Source organism: Vanellus vanellus (assembly GCF_965231255.1).
Source record: "Vanellus vanellus genome assembly, chromosome: 12".
NCBI lineage: Eukaryota > Metazoa > Chordata > Aves > Charadriiformes > Charadriidae > Vanellus > Vanellus vanellus.
This window is the reverse complement of record NC_138917.1, coordinates 21,591,356-21,608,829: the sequence shown is the minus strand read 5'-3', so window position 1 is coordinate 21,608,829 and position 17,474 is coordinate 21,591,356. Positions and strand designations below refer to the sequence as shown.

Here is a 17,474-nt window from a genome sequence, read left to right as displayed (position 1 = left end):
TCCACTATTCTTAGAAAGTTTTCAGAGAATGCCTTTTGCAAGTATTCTAATTTAACCCTAGTAAGTAAAACAGACATTAAAAGACAACACTTATTTAATAATCTTTGAGGGCATCACAAAGTCACAATGGTTTTCACCGGAATGTCACAAGGGAGGAAAGTATTTGGGGAAATTACTTTGGGAAGAGCTGACGTACAAAGAGAAGAATTTAAATTCCATCAGCACTCTCCCTAGCAGAACAAGTTTAGACTATGGCTTTTACAACAGGAGGCTGGAGGAGTTCGCAAATGCCTGGAGGAGGGGAGGGAAACAAAAAACCCTGTTGTTTGTGGCTTGCTTTTCCCTTCACGTAGTCCTTACCGGCGAGCTGCTCATAGAAAGGAAGCCAACGTAGCCTCAGAGCACACGTGAAAGGGGTTTGATGTGGACAAGCTCAAGCCACACCGCTGAGTACCTGAGCTAAACCAAACTGCGTTACTCCAGGGCAGTCGGCCCTACACGCTGCTGCTACGCCTGCAGTCAGAGTGGCAAGTGTTACCAGTGATGGTTCACCATGTGTTCAGCGCCTGCTAAAGCACAGGTAAAGCGTCATGAAGCAAAAATACAAAACACAGCAAGGCTTTGTTTGCGTTCTGGGAGGAAAGCACAGAATCCCATCCCTCCTACAGCTAGTGTTTTGCACATATACATCTAATTAAGGCTATTAAGAACAACATTAGAATAAACATACACCTTTAGAGCTGGGAATCAGTCGAGGGAAAAGCATGCTCCCTGGTACCCCACCTTCCCAGACAATGATGCTATCTGTTACCATTGGGATTCCTAGAGATGGGACAAGCATTTGCCACGGGACTCCCACTCCAGTACTCAGTTTAATAAAAACAAAGGGAAGACTTACACCATGAAGTACTGCTTCAGCTTTTTCTTTTTTGGCCTTAAAAAACCCAAATATTGCTTCATACGGCTAATCAGAAACAAAGTAAGCGAAGATGGCTGCTGATCGCTGCCTGGAAGCCTTCGGTTAAAAAAAAATAAGCAATGTCACTACCTTCACAAGATCTTTGACTTCTGCTGCAGATAGTGACTCAAACAGTTCTGCATTTTCCAGCAGCGACTGCTGTTAAGTATTTTCTAACCTGTATTTCCCTCCAGTAAACACTGACTTGTTATCCTGCTGAATTCTTCCTGAGAAGCAAACAGCTGCAGAAAATTCACCTCACTGTTTTAAGCAGGAAAAATGGATCATTAAGGTTGCCGTAAGAAATCTCCCATTCAAACCACACTTTATAGCATACTGAGTTTGTCCAGTTCCACACTGACCAAAAAGATTTTCCTATATGTTGTTCTACACTACTCATTAAGAATGCAGTTCCAGTTGCCAACTGTAACACCCAACTCCAAAGATTTTTCCACGGTTCTTTAATGACGCTAGCTGCAATGTATGTACGTTACTGAAAGGCAGACTGGCAGCAACAAAGACTGCATCAGCTACTTGTTGCTTCTGCAGAGTTGACTCTTCAGCCTTCAGTAAGATAAGATAGATGTCACTGGTGAATTTGAAGAGCTGTGTTAACGGTGAAAGACCCAGCATCTCACCCCTCACACGTCTCAAATACTGAAGCACCAAAAATACAGTGCTTGTAGCACCAGTTCAAAAGTAATGATCAAAAAAAGCAGCAGGGTCAACACAATGTCATACGGGAATAGCAATACAAAATGTTTGACAAGGAAAACTCACAGTCAACAGTTCTCTCCACCTGCATTTACTCAGGACCTTGTATCAATGGAGACCAGATTTGGCCCAGCCTGTCTGAATTCAACAATAAGAGGATCACATTAATATTGATTTGTTTAAATCACCATGAACATAGTTGAAGCACTGCAGCCTCACGAACAGTTCATGTTGTAAATTATAACAACTGTGGTGCTGCAGTGATTTTCCTGAAGGTGGTTAGTTTTTCTGATTTTATGACATATGCAGATAGGCCACACAGACATCGACGCAAGCAAAAAAAATCAATTTGGTAATGAAAGAGCTTACTGTAAGCTTCTTCCAGATCTTATTTCAACTCAGCCAAGAAAAGTGTAACAAAAGTTGACTCAGCTCAAATCAAGCCCAGACTGTTACAGAAAGTCTACAAGCCAAGCAGGTTTTGTTGTTTTTTTATTCTATCAAAACTTTTTGTAGGGCAATTACTTCAACACTTAAAAGAATGCATGCTCTGCTGAGTTTGTTTTGCAGTTCACTCAGTGGAAAGTATTTTACCCTGCACTAACAGGACACTAGAAAAGAAAGTCTCAATTAGCAAACTACTGAGCATGATGAAAGCTGGTGAGCCTCCTGCTAAGATTCAAGAGATCTAGACAGCAAACTTGCCACCAGATTAAGCTAGGCATTATTTTTCCAACAAAAGACAGTACATTTGCCTGAATGATTTTGCATAGCAGGGCTGGAATAACTATTTGTTATTAACCTACCCCGTTACATATAAGTACTTAATTATATCAACACAACCAGCTGCACCTCTACAAGAGCCTCAAAATTCCTGAGAATCAAAATAAGGAAACTACAAGAAGTTTTTCAGACGAGCACACAGTTCTACCACTAACTGCAAAAGACTTCAGGCACACAAAGAAACCATAAATACTTACTACATTAAATACTACCGTTTTGCCACCTCAGCAGCTCTTATGCATTGTTTCAGGCAAAGATGCAAATAATAACAAATGCAGCAAATAAACACTCCGTCCTGCATGATAAATGTTCACTTGTCACTATGTTGTCACCTAGCAAGAGAGATATTAGATATGTACGGGCAGTCTTAAGCCACAGCACTGACAATAATAAAGACCTCAAACGTACAGTTTAAGGCAAAATTTTAGACATTACAACCAAGTAATGCACACACATGAAATCTAAGCTCACAAAGCTGCAAGAGCTACAAGATACACTTATCCAAACGAGGAAAAAAAAAAAAAAGAAACTTAGGCACCACACACCAAAAAGACAGCATGGAGAAAACAAGACAACTCTCTTAACTACTGAAGGAAATTCCTCAGCTCAGCACTGCAGACATTCAGACACACAGCTTTTATGAACACCACCTCTGCTCAGGAGTAGAACAGTATGGGTTTTCATCCACTGGCTTGATGGTGAGAGGTTGTGATCATGCTACAAGGTGGTACCTGGGGAAGGGAAGAATCTCGGCTCCTCACCTAATACAGTGCTATGGAGATCGAAAAGATAAACATCCAGAAAACAAAAGCTTCCCATGATGACAAAAAATGATCAGCTAACAGAACTGAATTTTTTTAATACCATAGCAACCAACTCCACAGACCTTAAAACCAGATTAGTCAGAAGATCAAAAAACTACTTTGAGGCAAGATTTCAAATAAAAAGGCAATTACCTAGACCTTTTATTCATCCAGTTCTTTAGGGTTTATTGTTAGGAAGTATAACCGCAGTGTTTTTCAAATGTAAGCGTACATTTTCCAAAGACCAAGACACATCGAGTCCACCGAGAAAGTGGTGCTCGCATGCAGGAAAGCTACACTATCAAGAACATCTATATTAGAAAATAAAGACAGCACATAATTTGCCTGGAGTAACCTTTACTCAAATCATTCCGTTCCAACCACGACAACCCAAAGCAGCATCAGAGCTATAGATGTCTCCATTCCCCCAGCATGAGGGAGGAGAGGATGCAAGCAGGGAAAACACAACCCCGCTGTACCTGCCCACTGTCACAACTGACCCAGTCTTTGCTTTTCAATATATTCAGTTATTTGGCTTAATAAATACCTCCCCATAACCGGACCTCTGCATAACACAGCTTTCTCAGTTCATCCTGAGCCAAGCTCAAACTTTACTTTCTCCCTTGTATTTCCGTTCCTTTTCTCCTTGGCATTCAGAGCCGCAGCAGCCCAGGAGCGCCAGCTCACAAGAGGAAGCAGACTTGTAAGATAATCCCTTTTATTAAGCCAAACATCCCCGGCCAAACCGATATATAACCAGCTACCACAAGTACCAGCATGCCAAGAACAGCACAAAACTTAAAAAAAAAAAAAAAAAAAAAATCCCATCCCAGCCCAAAACCCACAAAAATAAATCTCTTGGATCAGCAGAAGTGCAGTGACTGTTAAGATCGCTAAGGATGTGGAGGACTAAGAACCTGTGCTTCATGCTCTCCTTCTAGCAGGAGAGACAATCTTACCCTCTAGTCAGCTCACACATGGCTTTAGGAAGATGAAAAGGGTACTTTCAAACACTGCTACATCCCGAGATGAAGCCAAAGGCTGATGCCAAAGTAACTAACCCAAACACAGACTTTTAAAGTATATTTAGAATTTTACTTTAAGACTTAACTACAAAAGCCAGGAGGAAATTGGGCTTACGCTATCTGAACACGAGGAAAAACAAGAACTTCAGAACAAAAACGTGGCTAATCTCAGTTAAGAGGCCAAGCCTCAGGAAAAAAGGCTTCAGAGAGCGTTCCAGCCTTGTCTCCATCATTTTCTTTTGTTGTTGCTGTCCTGGTTTGAGGTAAAATAAGACAAATTTTGTTCAGTAACTTTGCTTCTTAGCTAGGCCTCTTCTAATTGCTTCAAACCAGGACAGTTGCTCATATGTTTTTTTTCAAACCTTAATCACTTCAGTCCCTTCCTCCTAGGTCCAACCACTCTCTTCCATTGACTCTGACAGAGCCATCTTCTGTTTTATAAATTTTAGAAGCAGGAGGGACCAGTCTTGACCATTCAAATGAAAGCGCATCTACCACAAACCACAGTAAATTCTTCATTAAATTCAGTTTGAGACAGAATGGTATCTGGGAATTTCTAATACAGATGCACAGTGTTCAACTCATACAGAGTCTAGCATCCAGTTACAGCCCAATAATGAACTCAATCTCTTAAAACTGCTACACATTTTTACTTTAAGTTAAGTTAAGTTAGCTCAACTTCAACTATGGGTACAAATTCTCCGGGTTAGGGTTTTTTTTGGTATTTTTTTGCCTTAAGGATGTAAGAGTTCCTACTCTCCCGTGCCCTGTACAGGTGGCTTTGAATCATCACCAGGTCAATATTCCTCAGAAAAAAAGGGAAGGTGTAAGCAAAGCCCTTGGCAAGGCTTAAGGTACATTTTCCAGGTTTCTGATCACGGCCTTTAAAAAAACAAATCCCTTTGCGTGTTGATATCTGAACCAGATAATAATGCTCTAGGCACTGTAAGAGCACCAGCGGAATACTAACTGCCTACTCCTTTGCAATAGCAATGATTAGAGAACCAGAACTGCCTCCATCCCACAACTACATATTTACCACCCCAAGAAACAGGCAGTTCCCATTCAAGAGAGCTCACCCGAAAGCCAGGGAGAATGCCTAGAGGTTTCGTGGGACAAAAAACAAATATAAACATGGAAGGAGACGGGCAACTCAGTAAACAGCATCTTCATTATTTGCATTTCCTAAAAACTTGCCCACCCCTGTGCTATGTTTAATCCACAGCCCTCAATTACTTACAGCTCTGGACAGGTAAACAGTCATTTGCTGCCACAGCCCAGACATCGCAAAAAAAGGTACTTTAAATGCCAGCCTCCACTTGTGCATGGGAAAGCTGGGAGAGACGGAAATAACACCCCTACGTGCTCAAATATGAGATAATGTCGCATGCGGAGCCAAAACAAAACCTTTGGCCTTCAACTCATTAAATTACAGAGATTAAAAAGGCGGAAAAAAAAAATCAAATAAATGGAGCTACTGTAACAGATAACACATACACCTCTGTGCAACCAGAAAACTTCAAGGAGGCCTTCAGATTTCCAATCCCTTTACCAAGAAAGTAGAAAAACTAGAGAACAGGCACTGAACACACATGACTTCCTACAACTACAGTATTACCAAGAGATGAAGACTCCAAGCATGCATTATTGTCTGGTTTCTCTTTTCCATCTACAATTTTAAAACTCAGGTAATTTCACTGGCACTGTTTTATCAGACCACTTAAGGAGCTCGGATACATACAGAGTGAGGAATAAGGCATTTATATGGAAGAAACATGCCAGTTCCAATCCACCAAAATGTTAGATGCTCCCTAGTCTGTAAGTCACATCAAATGAATTTTCTGTCCTTTTACACTGACTATGCATCCGAAATAATGGGAAAACTTCTATTCTTAAAATACACAGCTTTTAAGATGAACTTGTTTTGTTCTTAAGCCAATCCTCAAGATTAAGAGACCCTTATTTTTCACAGAGAGCAGAGCATTCAGGCTGAATTATACCGTCCCTGCCATAAAGGTGCAACCAAAGAAATAGAACCATTCAGGATAAAGAAAGTAGCGGGAGGCCAAAACTTTGATCTCTAATCCCAACTTAACCAGGACCATTTGATCTTAGAGAAATTATTTAGCCTATGATGCATTAGCGTTATGTAGATGAATACAATGCCTTAAACATTACATAATCTTTATAAACGCAATGCAAGTGAAGCTCAACAATTACGACATCAAGTTAATTCACTGATTAATCAAACCTAAGGTATGTTTTAACATTAAAATTACGCTCGTTAATAAGCCAAAAAAAGAGAGCTACACTGGTTAGGCTATTTTCATACCTGTTAATGTTTCCTACCTCAACTTCAACAACTCAGTCACGCTTTAAATGCAAATCAGCATTAAACATGCAAAAATTTTTACCTAGCAAATATATTAATATTTCATGGGTTTATTTATACTATAACCACCATGAAAATTAGTTTAATAGGCAGCTCATAAAAAGGGGATTAAAGGCTGCAGTCTCTGTTGAGCGAAATGCACGCTCTGAAGTCTCTCTAGAAACAGGCTAGCAGCCAGAATCGTTTCAGAAAAAAGCACTTTAAAACACTTTTTTTGAAAAACAGAGGTATACACCACCCTATTCTACTCTTTTTATATCTTGGCATAAAGCTATTTGGATAAATTTTGCCATCAACTTCTTAATTGTTAAGTAACTCAAAAGAGTAACGTATCTAGTGCACAAATAATTTTAACTAGAAGGAAATTAATTCATCTGGAAAACGCACCAAAACACGCATTTGATTCTATTTTCTGAATATAGTCAAAGACGTTTAAGCTGACTAACTCTGACCACTAACTCCTCCAGTTAAGGAGCACCATTCCCATTCTCCTACAACAAAAGGAAAGGAGAAAAGCACGATTGTACCTTGATTTCTATCTTTCAGAAGAGTTCTGCACCTGCAGAAGCAGATTCTGCATTACGTCAACAAAGCATTTAATTGACTTTGTGGAAAAATCAGTGGTGAAGTATTTGATATCAGTCGGGGGGGGGGGGGGGGAGGCGGGGGGAGGCTGATTTTTTTTAGAAGAGAATTCTAAAAATATGCAGTGCTTAACTACCTGTGTTGATAATACTTTGACAGTCTACAAGTAACCTCTCAAAACCAAAACTTTAAAATTTAGTGTTTCATAATTTGGTGTTTTGTTGTTTGGTTTTTGTCACTGTTTCGGGTTTGGTTGTGTTTTTTTGTTTGTTTGCTTTTGTTTTTTACTGTTTTCTCTTGTTTCAAACAATTATTTGCTAAATATTTGTGTTAAAAAGCTTCTCAATATTCACCTCACAAGACAGGCTGCTGTAACAGTCAAGACACTCCTGTTCTTTAGACCCAGCAAAAACAAGGGAGCACTTACTTTAAAAACATGCATGGTAACAAATCAGCAGGTACTGGAATAATGTGATTGCATGCACACTGGCTAACAAAACAAGTACATCTTTTCTTTCCTCTATAGTTTACGGACTCAAAGGAAAGCTTTCAAGTAGTTGATTATTCAAATTTAAAAGTGTCCTAGCTTTTCTGTATCACACTAAGAAGAAAAATCAACTGATAATCTTAACAGCTCTTAGTAAGGCTTCTGGTTTCAAATTGAAAGTTTTTCCACTTTAGAGGAATATCTGTTGTGAGAAAAATAAGATCATCTTAAACACCTATGGAAAAAAGGCTGCAGAAGCAGCCTTATTGCATCTAAAAATCTTATCTGCTGCTTGTAGCAAAGCAGCATCCAAATACTGTCTCCACTGATGCTATCACACACACAGCAACTACCCCAAATCCTTTGTTTACTACAGCCCAACTTTTTTTTAATGGGCTTGTATGAATTAGACTAGTTCCCCATCCATTTTAAAATGTAATTGTCACTTTTCTGGTATTGTCCAAACAAGCTGTCAGATGCACTAAGGTCAAAAATTAAAAGTTATATCAACAACAGCAGTAGACAGTATGACACTTATTTCCTCTGCTGTCACCTCCAATGCAAAGGAGACATCTTGAGACAACATCTGACCCCGTTCCCTATCACCCAATGTGCCACCCAATGTTTACAACTCACAACTTTTACTCAGAGCCTAAATATCAAGAGTTAAAGCAGTAGGGATACACAGAAGTCAGTTATTTTAATTAATTTCTCAGAGCAGCACTCTGGGAAGTCATTTTTGCATCAGGATAGAGCCCATCACATCAGCGTCATGGCAGGCGAACTGTTGAGTCTAAGACCAGCTGACAGGGTTCTCTACAGGCTGACAGACAAATAAGGACAAGGCTGCAGGCAGGCACCTTCGGAGAGAAAATTCAATCCAGAGCAACTCCGAGATGTCCTATCGATGCCTGGGATGTCACCCCAGGAAAAGGTTCAACCTTCAGCACAGGATATCAGACGGCATTACAGCTAGACAAGAGCAGCAGCCAGCAAACTACCGACAAGGCTGCCTTTGAAAGTGGAAGAGGAAAACAGCAAGCAAGACAGAACATTCAAAAGAGAGTGGAGTTTTCATGAGATACGCAGAACCAACATCAGGGCTTGTACTTGCTGAAAATGAAGCGTGATGAAAGGCACCCCTTCATCTTCTGCTTCTCCCTGCACTCCCCTGTGCCCTAGCCCCGCATTCACCCCCTCTGCGAGCCTGCCTCACTCGGTAAAATGACAAAACTATCCCAGCAGAAAGCTCATAAACTAGGTGATAGAAAGGTCCGCTTCACTAAAATGGCAGAAAACCAATAAACACTGGAACTATGAAAAGCGAAGGGAGGGGCCACGCAACTGGAAAGAACCCTTTTTGGCAGGCTGGTAGCTTGTGAGCCACCTCCTAAAAGCACAGCTTCCCAGATCGTCTCAGAGAAGGTGCCTCCTTATCAGGGGGTCTGAAAGCTCCCAGGTAGGCGGAAGAATAAGGGACAAGTTATTCATAAAGCAAATATTAAATGCTCTGATAACTGTGATAAATGCTGCATCAGGACTTGTTTAAAAAGTCTGCCACGAGCACCTGACCAAACTACCTGCCTAGAACTAAAACATGAAGCTAGGTATAAATATGTATTGTTTGGGGATTTTAAGCAAGGAAGTAATCACTGACTGTTATCGGTTCAAGACTCCCCTTGATGAGAGTAACCATTAAGTCACTGCCATCTGCTGTCTCTGCAATGACGGATGAGAAACGAGCACAGGTTTTTCCTGACTGCGTTTCCACTTGATAAAACACCATTAAAACTGACCCAGCCGACCATTCCTGGACTTCACAGCACAGAAACCAAGAACTAAACAGACCTCGACACCAAATCAGCTCAGAGACGCTTCCCCCTTCTTCAAACTGATCACGAACCACTAAGGAATGAATGAAAGAATGCAGCTAGAAAAGACCCTGAGGTGGCAACTCTTTTTTTTTTTTTTTTTTTTTTTTCCTCGAGTTAAGACTTAAACCACTCACAGCTGATATTTGGGAACAACAGATTGCCCAGCCAAGCTCTCTGCATGAACTAAGCCGGGTGTAAAGACAGTGTATACGTGCACAAACAAGCACTGGAAACCAACCACCTCTGCAGCTGAGCTCTACATGAAGGTGGGACGCCGAACCTGAAAAAATAAATAAATTAAAATCTCCGCGGGTCGCTACCAGCCAGCCACCTTTCCTCAGCACTACGCGGGCAGGGCTCTCCCCAGTCCTCTGAAAGCTGAATAACCCTTGTAAAGACACTAAAACCAAAACAAAGCCACCCCACCGAGCCCTCTCCCTCCCAGGAGGGCGCTCCTAGTGCGGCAACGCAGGGCCCGGGGGTGCCCTCACCGTCCCGCCCCCACCACCACCACCTCACACGAAGCCACCACAGCGGCGGGGGCGCAAGGCGGGAAGCGCGGCCGGCGCCGGCCTGCAGGCAAGCCCCGCTCGCTAAACCCAAAATCCTGAGGTAAATAAGGGCGGGCAGCGCGGGCCGCGCTCGCTCGGCGGCGGGGCGGCGCGGAGCCCCGCTCTTTGTTCGCCGCCGCCGCTGCCGCGGGTAGGCCCGGCCCGGCGCTCGGCCCTCACCTCACGAACGTCCTGCAGGCACTCGAGGACGGCGAGGTTGTTAGCCCAGCTGTGCTTGGAGCAGAGCCGCACCACGTCCTCCCGGCACACCGCCTCCTCCGACAGCTTCCACCCGCTGCCCGAACCGCCGCCGCCGCGGGGAACCCGCGGCCCCGCCGCGCCCGGCCCCACCGCTTGCCCCGCTAAGGGCTGGTTGCCGCCAGCGGCGGGGCCGGCGGCAGGAAGGGCGCTCGCCGCCGGCCGCGCCGCCAGCGCCAGGAGCAGGAGGAGCGCCGGGCCCGGGCAGCGGCTCCGGACACGTCCGCACGGCGCCATCTTGGATCCGCCACCTCCGGCGCGGCCGCCCGCCCACCTAGCGGCACGCACGCCGTATGCAAATCAGCGCGCCGGCTGACGTCACCGCGCCGCGCCCCACCTTCGTGGGGCACGCCCCTCAAATAGGCGTGGTTTATCCTGGCCCCGCCCCCATCAGCTCCGCCCCGCCCTTCGTCCCCTCAAGAGGTGGAGGCGCCATCATGGCCCCCGGCGCCATTACAGCCCCCAGTCTGCATCACGGCCCCCACCCGCCATCACAGCCCCACGGTGGCCCTCAGAGCCCGTCAGCCACACAGGGTGGTGGCAGGGGATGCGAGGAGCCGTGCCCCCAGCACACTCACACCTCTGGTAATGCAGCCTGAGCCTGCGCCTCCCACAGCAGGTTTCCAGCAGTTGTGGCCCAAAAATCTCTCAGTTCCATGAAACAGAACTCACAGCGTTGCCCTCCTCAGAGGGGCATTGGGGAGAAGTCCCCCTGAAGAAGCCCGAGAAGCTCATGGCAGCCCCGGTGATGGAGGGCATAGGAAAGGCCGTGAGGAAATGGTGCTGAGAGCAGGAGTGGACTAACAGAAAACCTGGGGCCACATACGGAACAACAAAGAAAATGTACTGAATAGCTGCTCCAAAAACCCCCAAACCTTGAATAAAACATTGTGGGGGGGGAAACAGACTATTGACTGACTGACTGCCAACCAGGGTGCTCGTGGGCAGCGTAGCCCACCCCTGGGGGCAGCCTCCAGGGAGCAGACAGCTGAGAAAGGGCAGAAAAATCACATTTTGGGGGTGCTACAAGACCCCTCATTTTAGGGTTTGGTGGGTTGGCTGCACCTCTTGCCCTTTCAGTGCGAGACCCTCGGTTTCGGGGCTGGGATTTGGCATGTCATGCTTGATTGCAGCTCTGGGCTTTCTTCACAGCAATGGAGAGAAATGGGCACTCCCGTAAGGGTGATCTTGTCCCCCAAGAGGGATCTACAATGGCTGATCCCATTGTAGATGGGATCTACAAGTTCCTCCGAGGGCAATAAGGGGGAGTTGGATGCTGAATTCGGTGATGGGTCATCTGAAAGTGGTGTCTGCAACCGCGCAGCCTCTGCTGGAGCAGTGTTTTGGTAATGCCACATCCCCTTCCACCCCGGCAGCCACACCTCTGAATTTCACAGTGAAAAAATACCTGTCTGGGTGTTGGGTCAGCGGCAGCGGTGGAACGCAGGTCTTCCACCAGCCCAGCAACCACAGCTTTTTGGGTGTCCTCAGAGTCTCCCAGCAGCAGGGTCTCACCAGGCCAGCTCACAGCACCCTCCTGGGATGGATTTGCCCCAAAATCTCAGCTTTGCTTCCAACAGCAGATGAAAAGGGGGGACGGGGAGAATTCCCATCTCAATTCCACTGCCTGTTTGACTCCAGGAGCAGTTTTCCTAGCACAAGCCGGCATCAGTCCAAAGTCAGAAGCTTTTTCCTGGATGCCAGGGCACTCCACGGGTCTGCCGCGTCTGGGTGCGCTGTGGTGAAGCTGAGCTGTAGGGCTGCTCCCTTCTTGTCCCAGGCTGCCACATCCTGCCTGGGCCAAGTCCTTCTTTTGGGGGTGCCACCAGCTGTCTTACCCACACCAGGAGCTACCAGGGCAAACTGGAGCCCACTATGGCCACCAACCTGCAGACGCCTCATCCAGGTGGAGACGAAGGCAGGAGGCGGGGGGGTCAGCTAGCAAAGTCCCTGCGCTTCTTGCATTCGAGTGTTACGCTGGGACACGGCGCTCAGGAAAGTGGCTTCGTGCTGGCCGCGCAGCTGGGAACACTTAAAAACAAAAGCCAGCGAAATCCAGCCATGCTTGGCAGCCCAGTTGGCGTAGTGGAAGTTATTTGAAGAGCTGGCCCAGCACAAGAGCTGGCTCCACTCCTCCATCCATCGTGGGACGAGGACAGCGGGGAGCAGGAGAGCTGGGTTATGTCTCCCTTCTCCATCCACACCCTTGGGAGCTCTCTGGAGACTCGCTTTTTGACAAACAGCAGCAGCAGCCCACGTCCTTCTGCCGAGCATACCGTGCTCATGGGAAACCTCCTCCCAACCTTGGATTTTAACACCCAGCCTAAACTGCCATTAAATAAGCATTTTCGTAAAGAGCCCTACGCTCACTGAGTCCATGCAGCAAGTCAAAGAAGGCAGAGGTATTTCTTTGCACGTAGTGACATCTCTGCCTGTGCAATAACCCTAGCAGCTCATTGCAACTGCGGCCTCTCTCCCTCCACACAGGCTCAGTGCCTTATTGCCACATTTTAAGCGTTTTACCAGCAAGGCGCTCAGACGCTGGGCGCTGCATTAAGTGCTTGCAGCCGCCTGCTTTTGTAGCGGGCAGCACATTTAAGTCTCGCCGCTTCAAGCAATAAAACCCATTTATATAGCCCCCAGCTTCGCAGAGGGAGGCCGGGGTGGGCTGAGCTGCTGGGACGCCTCTCGCTCCTTCCCAGCAGCATCTTTGCCCTCTGGCTCACCGCCTTGGGGAAAAGAAAAGCTCTTCCCTGGTCCGTGCAGAGGAGCTGCTCCAATTTTTAATTGGATACAGACCACTCTCTCCCACGGAGCCATGGGCACTGCTCCGAATCTCGGCTCGGTCTCCACGCAGCCTGCTGAGGCCCTCTCCCTTGCACACAGACTGGCTCAGCTGCCTCCCTCCAGTGCAGAGAGTCCCCCAAAACTACAGTGCTGCCTTTCCCAATTGGTGATCATCTCCACCAACAAATGCTGGTGCAGAGAACCTTGCCGGGTGCTTCGTTACTGCTACCATTTAGGTCTTTTTCTCGATGGCTGAGGCAGTAATGCTACCCTAGTATTGTGTTTTATGTGCACGACGTGCACAGGTTTCAGCTTTTCTCGTAGGTCCGAGTCCGGCAGCACCATTGCTCATCCATGTTAGGAAATAACCAGAGGGCCACGGCTGTATTTAGCTTCCGAGGAAGCTGTGGACAAACGGGAGACAATATTCCAGCTACAGCCTCGTGAGCATCAAGCGCAAGGGGAGCGTTGCGCCTCTTACGCACAACTTCATCCGGCCCAACGTGACATTTGTGTTTTTCACAAAAGAGAAACGCTGTTGACGCATCTTTGCTTCACGAAGCATCAGAAGGCCCAGGTCATTCCTGCAGAGCCTGTTGCCCCCCATATTTATGCAGCTCTGTGTTGCAGTTACCACCTACCCTTACCAAAAAAAAACCTGGAAGAGCAATTTTCCAACCTTTCTTCTAACCCACCACAATTCTTTTCCAATCCAGCTTCTGCCTTCCCGAGCACTCCATGCTGCTCCCAGCTTGACATCGTCTGAAGCACTGGGGGGGGCAATCGCTCCCCCTTCCGCCACCTCTGCCGCTAGTGGAAACACCAAATTGGACTTGATGCCAGGCTAAAACCCCTGGACCCTCAAATTAATCATGCTTCGCTGGATGGGATAATCACTGAAATTAGTTCGAGACATTTTTTCCTCTTGACCAGCACAGGCTGGACAGGATCTGGTACCCGCTAAATTTGTCCCAAGGATTAGATAAATATTTTAGGACATAGTTCCCTGAACTCCACTTCTTTGGGGGGCTGCTACCTTGCAAGAGACAAGATAGGAGCAACATCCCACATCCCCTTGGTGTTCTCAAAATGCTGCTACGGCTCCAAGATGTTATGGATGAACTCCTCCCCTGTACCGGAGCGTGGGGTTCCTGCGGGCACCCACCACTCGATAACACCAGGGCACCTGCGGCTCATCCCAGCGCAGTCCATCTTCTTTAGCAAAGAGAAGTAACAGGAGCACAAGGCCTTTCTGCCTTCTCAGCATTATCTTTAACTATCTCAAATGCAAATAAACCATGATAAACATTGTTATCTTAACTCAGGGAGGCTGTTGACACTGACAGGCTTGATTTGGCAGGTTGAGCGCTCGCAGCGGAGGACAAATCCCCCTCCCAAGGTGCTGTGACCCCCTCTGCTTGATTTCGCAGGAAACTCCGCAACATCCAAAGGGTGTCTGAGCACTGAACTAATTCCCATTTTAGCTGGGAAAAGCCTTTACTGCAGATCTGCTAAAAGAAAGCCAAAAGTGCCATCCCAGCAGGGGAGACCTCGCCCCTTTCTCCCCACCTCTCTGGGCAGGGAGAGCTGTTCCTTCTTCATTTACCAGTTCTGGCATTCAGTGCAAATCAAACCCAACGGAAAACTAGTTTTTGCTCGCTCACTCCTTTGTTTCCTCCCTCTCCTTTTCCTCATATTCTCTCACCTTCACAAGCCAGCAGAAAGCCAGGGCTGTTAAGGGATCTACTGCCTTGGTAGAAAAATCTGCTAATCTACATTAGCAAAAAATTTTGCCACGTCTCCTTGCAAACCAAGGAGGAGAACTAAATGAAATCCCACTGGGATGCTCCACTACCTTAGTCTAACAAGGTTCAGATCAAGCCGCTTGTTTCGCTTGCTGCATTGCCTGGTTTTAATCCAATTTGGTTCGGGACACATAAAATAGCTGCTTTTCCACCCTCCGGGAAGCGGCAAGCGCAGCCAGAGCCAAGGGGAGTGCTGGCAGGTCCTGCCTTGTATGCGCTGTGCTCACTTCTTCGCTCGCACTTTTTCAGCGCTACCTTTTTTCATCTGCAACATTTTTGGTTATTTTTATTGCAATCTTACCCTAGAGCCACTACAAACCGACAGCTAAAAGGCAAAGGGGTGCTGCACAGGCAGGATGGCATTCAGCGCCGGCGCTGCCCCCTGGGTTTCCTGCCAAGCTGCCACCGCAGCCAGCTCTGGCCAACACGGTCCTTTAAAGCCTGTTTTTTTGCAAAAAATTAAAATTAGGAAAGGTGCTTCCTCGCAAGAGCCTGCAGAGAAAAAAAAAAAAAAAAAAAAGAAAAATAAATAAATAAAAAAATCCCTGTACACAGGTAAGAGTGAGGCCCTGTCTGCAGAAAGCGCAGCGCTTTACCTATCGCCTCACATCAGATTTACTCCAGGAATTGCCGAGGGGCCGCCCTGCTCCACGATAACAAAATCTTCCCGGAGACAGAGGCAGAAATAGCCACATAGTGGCTTATTGCCTAAAACACCAGTGAAACAGCTCAGCCTCTAACGACAGCTGCCCTGCATCATGCAGAGATTTTTTTTTTTTTTCTTTTCTTCCTTCCATCCCTGAATCTGCCCTTTTGACTCCAGACAGAGATGAGCAAATATTTAATTAACACATTTGACCTTTTATCAAGTCCTCAATGCTGATGGCTTTCCGCACGCAATTTAGGCGCTCTTTCCCGGAGCCTGCTGCAAACCTGCGATGAGGGCAATGTTACAAGGTTCTTCACATCTCAAACCTTTGAAAGTTTTCTTAAATTCTGGATTTGAAAACTGAGAGAACATGAAAGTGTCATCTTCCATTATTATTTTAATAGCATTTAAGTTTGTACCTGTAGGGCGGTATAAAGTAGAAAACAAGCGCTCCCTAGAAAATCAAAAGCTGACAAGCCTTTTAATAATTCCTTTTTTTGTACGTGCTTAAAATTTTTCAAATTTCTTGTGGGAGGAAGGGGTTGGAGTTGACTGAGCATAAACGATGCCTCAGAATGGCTGAGAACACGCAGCTCGTTGCACTAAGTTGGCAGAGAGCCGGCCAGTCCTTCTGGTTTTGGCTGGTGTTACCGAACACCTTCTCACAATGTTCTTCTTTCTACTAACCCTTTGTTCCTGATCATCGCTAAAATGCCAAAAAATCTCGCGTCAATGAGTTTATTTCCAGTTAAAAGGATGTCGCAGGTGCACACCCTGACTTTGCTCGAGCTTTTCCTCTCCCCTCACCTGCTCAGAGCAGCGCGGTTCAGTGCGGTCTCTCGGTTTGCTAAAAGCCTCCATTATTTCAGTTTGAAGCCATGTGTGACTTGGAAATAAGACAGAGCATGAGAAACCTTACCTACGTACGGGGATGCTCGTTTACCTTCACAAGATAGGCAGTGTATATTGCCGAGATGTATTCTTAAAGTACAGCAGCAGCAGTTATATTTGGTAACTATAAACCCTTTATTTTTACAGTATATAAAAATATAAGAACAAAATACTATACAGAAAAAATATAAAGTTAAGCAGAGATCATCTCAATCTCATTTTTAAGAGGTAAGACATGAACGGGATCATACCGTGCAAGCCCCAGACTTCAGAAAAATAAAATTCTTCTGGCGGTTTAAGTGGTGGCACACTCAATCCCAACAGGACGGACGCCGCTTACCATGGCCAGAGGCAGAGGCGTGCCGAGGGATGCGTTTCCAGCACAGGGAACTCATCTCCCAGCTCCCAACGTCCTTGCAAGCTTGCTTTCGTTAAACATAAAATGAAACTAAGTCCTCTTTCATGATTTGACCTAGAGATAGATGTTCTCACCCCTCTATCAGCATATTTATGGGCTTGGGGCTCACCGTGCCCAGCCAGCGCACGTCCCCTGAGCTGTGATCCCACCCGATGGGCTCAGATCTACGTAAGCCAGCGAGTCTGCGGCACACTTGCACACAAATACAACTGGCAGCTGGCTGTGACCGGCCGGTGAGCTGGCAAATGTGATTTAAGGCAGGCAAAAGGTCAGTGAAAGCAAGCTGATGAAATCCCCAAGCTTCCACCAGTTCCTCAAAGGGGGGGAAAAAAACCCCCACAACTGAAAAAAAAAGCAGCCAGCATTCTTTTCCAAGGTACTGGCTGTTTTAGTACGTTGCGGTCTTTAAGGAAGGACACCATGGACTGCAGCAGCCAACAGTACAAGTACCATCTCCTCCTCTTTACCTGTACTTCTCTAGTTTCATTTTCCAC

The 17,474-nt window shown here is 46.1% G+C and overlaps 1 protein-coding gene across 1 annotated transcript in view; it reads right to left on the bottom strand.

The window, feature by feature from the left end:
• Positions 1-10,667, bottom strand: part of GLG1 (golgi glycoprotein 1) — a gene marked incomplete at its 5' end in the record, with an annotated part of 83,424 nt that extends 72,757 nt beyond the window's left edge. Inside the window, one exon of the mRNA XM_082489642.1 lies at positions 10,353-10,667. Coding sequence (XP_082345768.1) covers positions 10,353-10,667 — 315 coding nt within the window. The remainder of the gene's footprint in view (positions 1-10,352) is intronic.
• Positions 10,668-17,474: the final 6,807 nt, after the last annotated feature.